The sequence below is a fragment of the Helianthus annuus genome, chromosome 10 (assembly GCF_002127325.2).
Source record: "Helianthus annuus cultivar XRQ/B chromosome 10, HanXRQr2.0-SUNRISE, whole genome shotgun sequence".
NCBI classification, from domain to species: domain Eukaryota; kingdom Viridiplantae; phylum Streptophyta; class Magnoliopsida; order Asterales; family Asteraceae; genus Helianthus; species Helianthus annuus.
This window is the reverse complement of record NC_035442.2, coordinates 51,189,297-51,193,855: the sequence shown is the minus strand read 5'-3', so window position 1 is coordinate 51,193,855 and position 4,559 is coordinate 51,189,297. Positions and strand designations below refer to the sequence as shown.

Genomic DNA, 4,559 nt, shown 5'->3' with positions numbered 1-4,559 from the left:
AGACACTAGTAATCTAATCAACGTGACGAAATCGGAGTGTTCTTGATGTAGATGATGAACTTGAACATGACGGTTATGAACGGTTGTGAAGTTGTTCACTGATTGCCCTTTCTCTTCTTCTAATTCTGCTCCAAAATGAATTAGGATGATATTTATAACTTGACTGATTTCGCTTAAAGGACACTCTCCAAGTTCAAGCGAAATCAAACTCATGCATTTCGAGCGAAATCAAAACCGTGTGAGCATGCATTACGTACGAAATCAAACCTTGCTTGCCATTTCTTTTTCTTATGATGTCATATGAATGATGTCATCATTAAGAATGATGACATCATTCTTGTTCAGATCCGCTTCCTTCGTATCGTGTCATACCGTATACTGACCTAACATTACCTAACGACACCTAGCGAAAACTCTGTCCGGTATTTTACAGACTCAAGACACTAGACTTTACATGTACAGTTAGATTTCTATCTATGGCCACACACATAGTGCACTAACAATCTCCCCCTTGTAGGACCATTATTGACAGTCGTGTGAGTCAATCAGAGCTAGATACTACCGAAAATGCAGCGGAAATACAAAATCGGCATGAATCAAAGCAGAAATGGAGTAGAAACAGATGTAGATTACTTTAAAACAGTTTTCTCATTAATCTTTCACAAAATACACGAGCAGTAGTTCGGCTACACGGGAGACATGAACGTACAAAATGAGAAAACAACTGAACTATATATAGGGGACAGGGTTTCGCTTATGTGACCATGTCACTATGAGCGAAATCATCATCTTGGGATTTCGCTCATATGGCACCATGACACATAAGCGAAATCTAAACATCACAAACCCAAATTTACACATTAACCCCCTATACAATGCATAATTAACACATCTAGACCCTATACATGAACAACTAAGACTAAGACGCAGGCTTTAGACATTCGTGCACCAACAAACTCCCCCTTGGATACAGCCGCAGTCTTCAGTCTTGTCTTCGGGTATTCAGATCGCTCTAAACTTTTCTTCATGCTGCTTAGGCTTCCTCCTAAGCGCATTCCTTATCATGTCGTTCTCTTTCTTCCTCGCCTTTTCCTCTTCAGCTTGAATATTCATAAACATTCCTCTCTTTTCTTCAAGCTTTCGACGTTCACGAGCAGCTTTTCTTTTCATCTTCTCATCGAGTGACCACCATGAAGACTTCCATTTAGTTTCAGAGTTGATACTTTTCTGAAAACAAAGGGTTGCAACTCGCTGAAACTGCATGGCCTGTTCTTTATCTTCTGCCTGATAATGAATCTTATTGATGAATAAACATTCGATATCCTTTGCAGAGCAATTCACGAGCCACATAGGATCATACACGTGTATTTATCTTATTTCTCCTCCAGCTCGATAAGTAATCACTCCTTCAGTTGAAATACAACTATACACCCAACCCAAAAAGCCTTTATAAAAATCTTGCTCCATTTTAGGTATTGGTATTGTTTTCATCGTTCTTGGCTTTTTCATATTCAAAATAGTCTCTGTAACACCAATTTCCGGATCTACTCTTTGCACTCTTTTAGGGTAATGCGGCTTCCAGTGACGAAATTCTCTTAACGATTCATACTTGATATACCCCCACATAGCAAAGTCATTCTGACGAACAGGATAATCTAAGGTTCTGACTTTAGATAGTTCTTCCACATCCCACCAGGGTAATGACATCACATTATATAAGTACTCAAAATACTGTACCCCACATTCTCTTCTAATTGCATAAGCATTCACCTGTGGTAAGAAACCCCAGCTGATGATATCACCGAGAGACACGCTTCGATCACGTTGATAGAACTTCAAAGGCCTTTTAAACTTCCTCTCGTGCCTAACTTTGAACCATTTCTTTCGTTCTTCCTTTGCCAAATCTTTAGGAGTGCCATCAAAATTCTTATCTATCAAAACTTCAGCCACCTTTCTTCGCAACTCATCACAATTCTCTTCTGTAAAGAACTCCATCAGTGTAGGCAACTGTGAAGTATCTTCATTAACACTTTCATCATCTGTCCAATCTTCGAATTCAACTCTGTCATACTTATCAGCATCTTCAACATACTTATACTCGTAATCACGCTGCTGATTGATATCGAAGGCATTCAATTCTTCTACAAAGTCGGCTTTAAAGTCAGGATTCACCGTACGCATCATTTCTCTGATTCTTCTACAAAGTCGGCTTTAAAGTCAGGATTCACTAGCGTATATGTATGCAAATGTTCGCCTTCTTCTCTGTAATTTTCCAATCTCAGGATATTCTTTTCAATATGATCAACATTTTGTGCATCACTCGACTCTCCCTTTCCATCTGCTCCCACTGATTCTTCATTCTCTGAATTGTTCATCAAATTATCAACATTCTTTTCAGTAGAAGCTTCAGATCCTTTCACACCTGTACCACCCTGAGCATCGTCGTCATCATCGTCTTTACCAGAACCATGACTGCTCGCAGAAAACACTTTCTCATCTTCATCATCTTCTTCATCATCCTCCTCTTCTTCCTCATCATCATCATCCTCGTCTTCATCTTCATCACCAATCATAAGATCTTCCAACGAAATGTCTTCAGTAAAAATACTCGGAACAGATGATAATGGGGTAGGCTTTTCAAAAAATTGTGCAGGAATAATTGCTCTTTCAACAACTTCACTACTGCCTTCAACACTTTTGCCTTTATCTTTCATCTGTTTATCAATTTCAGCTTGATGTTGTGCTCTGAGTTCCTCAACTTGCAACTCTTTAAACTTTTGCTCTACAGACGTTCCGAGCATGCTTTCAACTACTTTGTTCAACATGTAGATCTCATGCTCTTTCATAGCTTTGGCAGCTTCCAACTCTTTGTTCTTCAACTTGAAGTATTCATTTTGTTCATCTCGACTAGCTTTTTCTTCTTCAAGCTCAGCAACTCTCACCTTCAAGATGTCAATTTCAGATTGATCAAAATCAATCTTGTTCAACAATTCTTTGTTATCCATCTCTAGCCTCTTAACACGCACTTCAAGAATTTCCTCATGATCATAGACTTTCTTATTTTCAGCGGCTAACTTCTTGTTTTCAACTAACACTTCATCCATCTTTTTCTCCAATTTCTTCACTTGCTCATCATTAGCAAAACCGAAATCTCCGATATCTTCAAAACTATCATGAGGAGTGTAAAGACCTTTACCAGAAGAACCAAGTTGCATTTGAGTGGATGGAGGTGTTTGAAAGATTTCTTGCGATGTAAGAAGGGGTTGTTGTGGTGGAGGTGTATGTAGTAGAGAATGATGTATAGGTGATGGTTGTCTTGGTGTTTTTGGTTGTTTAGGTGGTGAAGGTTTTTATGGCGGTGTAGGTTGTCAGGGTGGTGATTGGATTGGTGATTGTGGTGGTGTTGGTTCATGTGGTGGTGTTGGTAGTTTCTTGGTTTCTTTTGTTGGTTTCTTCTTTAACACAATCTTCGGCATTTTAATCTTCGGTGTAACTTTACGAATCTTCGGAGATACGACTTTCTTTCGAGCTCTAGCTTTCTTTTTACCACCTGGAGGAGATTGTGAATCGGAGACATGTTCTGGAGAAGGAACATAAACATCATCATCGTCCTTTTCCTGTCTCTTTCTCTTTTTCAACAATTTTTCTTGTTTTGTAGCTTCCTGAATTCTTCGTAATCGTTCAGTTTCATCAACTTCCTCTTTTGAAGAACTCGAGGAGCTTGTAGTATCTTTATCCACATCATCTCCCTCAATGTCATCAATAACTTTATCTTTCCCTTTCTGAGCTTCAACATTCACAACATGCTCAGCTTCAACTTCCACAGTTGGCCCTGTCTCTAAGACTTCAGCATCGAATAACAAATTTTCTTCAACATTAAACGGATCTTCTTCCGCAGCTACCACTTGTTCATCTTCTTCAGGCTCATCAATCAAAGACGTTTTCGCAGCTTTCTTTTGCTTCTTCTTTGGTTGTGAAGAAGATTCCTCAACCTTTTGAACAACAGGAGTGGCCTTTCTGCGTCTTCTCCCTGTTTCTTTAACATACAATTCATTCTTGGTGTTTTTGAAATCTTCAAGAATTTTCAGCTCTTCAACATATGATGCCTCTTTCATTTAAGCTTCGTTTCTCCAGTTCTGATGATCAACTGGATCTGGATCAACGTAATTTGCATCTTTTATAAACCAAAGAATTCAGAACCAACTTTCGGTTCTGGATGTTTCGGGTGGTATCTCACAAGCTGTTTAAGTGTATCATTGCTCATGTGTGATTGTATCAACAAGTCATTCTTTATGTTTCTGTCAATCTCAGGATAAGCGTGATCAATCAACATTGTTGGACTATGTTCCGACCCTAAAAAGTCAGTTGAGAACGTTCATCTTCACGTACGAAGGCGGAATCAACGTAAATGAAGTTACAACAGCTATTCCTTTCAATTCCTTCTTTATTAAAGCTTTATGATTACAATTTGACAGAGTTTCAACACCAAAAGCTTTCAACAGTTTCGCTCCAACATACACGAATCAATCACTTGGTTTCGCTTATGGTGACTATATATA

General features: G+C 38.8%; 1 protein-coding gene across 1 annotated transcript; it reads right to left on the bottom strand.

Annotated features, from left to right (window-relative positions):
- Positions 1-3,368: 3,368 nt before the first annotated feature.
- On the bottom strand, positions 3,369-4,115 carry LOC110881361. The gene has a single exon (XM_022129643.1). It carries the CDS (start codon positions 4,113-4,115, stop codon positions 3,369-3,371), a length of 747 nt encoding a protein of 248 aa, XP_021985335.1.
- Positions 4,116-4,559: the final 444 nt, after the last annotated feature.

Excerpts from the sequence above, each read along its gene's own strand:
- LOC110881361 (XM_022129643.1), bottom strand. The coding sequence starts at position 4,115 with ATGAAAGAGGCATCATATGTTGAAGAGCTGAAAATTCTTGAAGATTTC.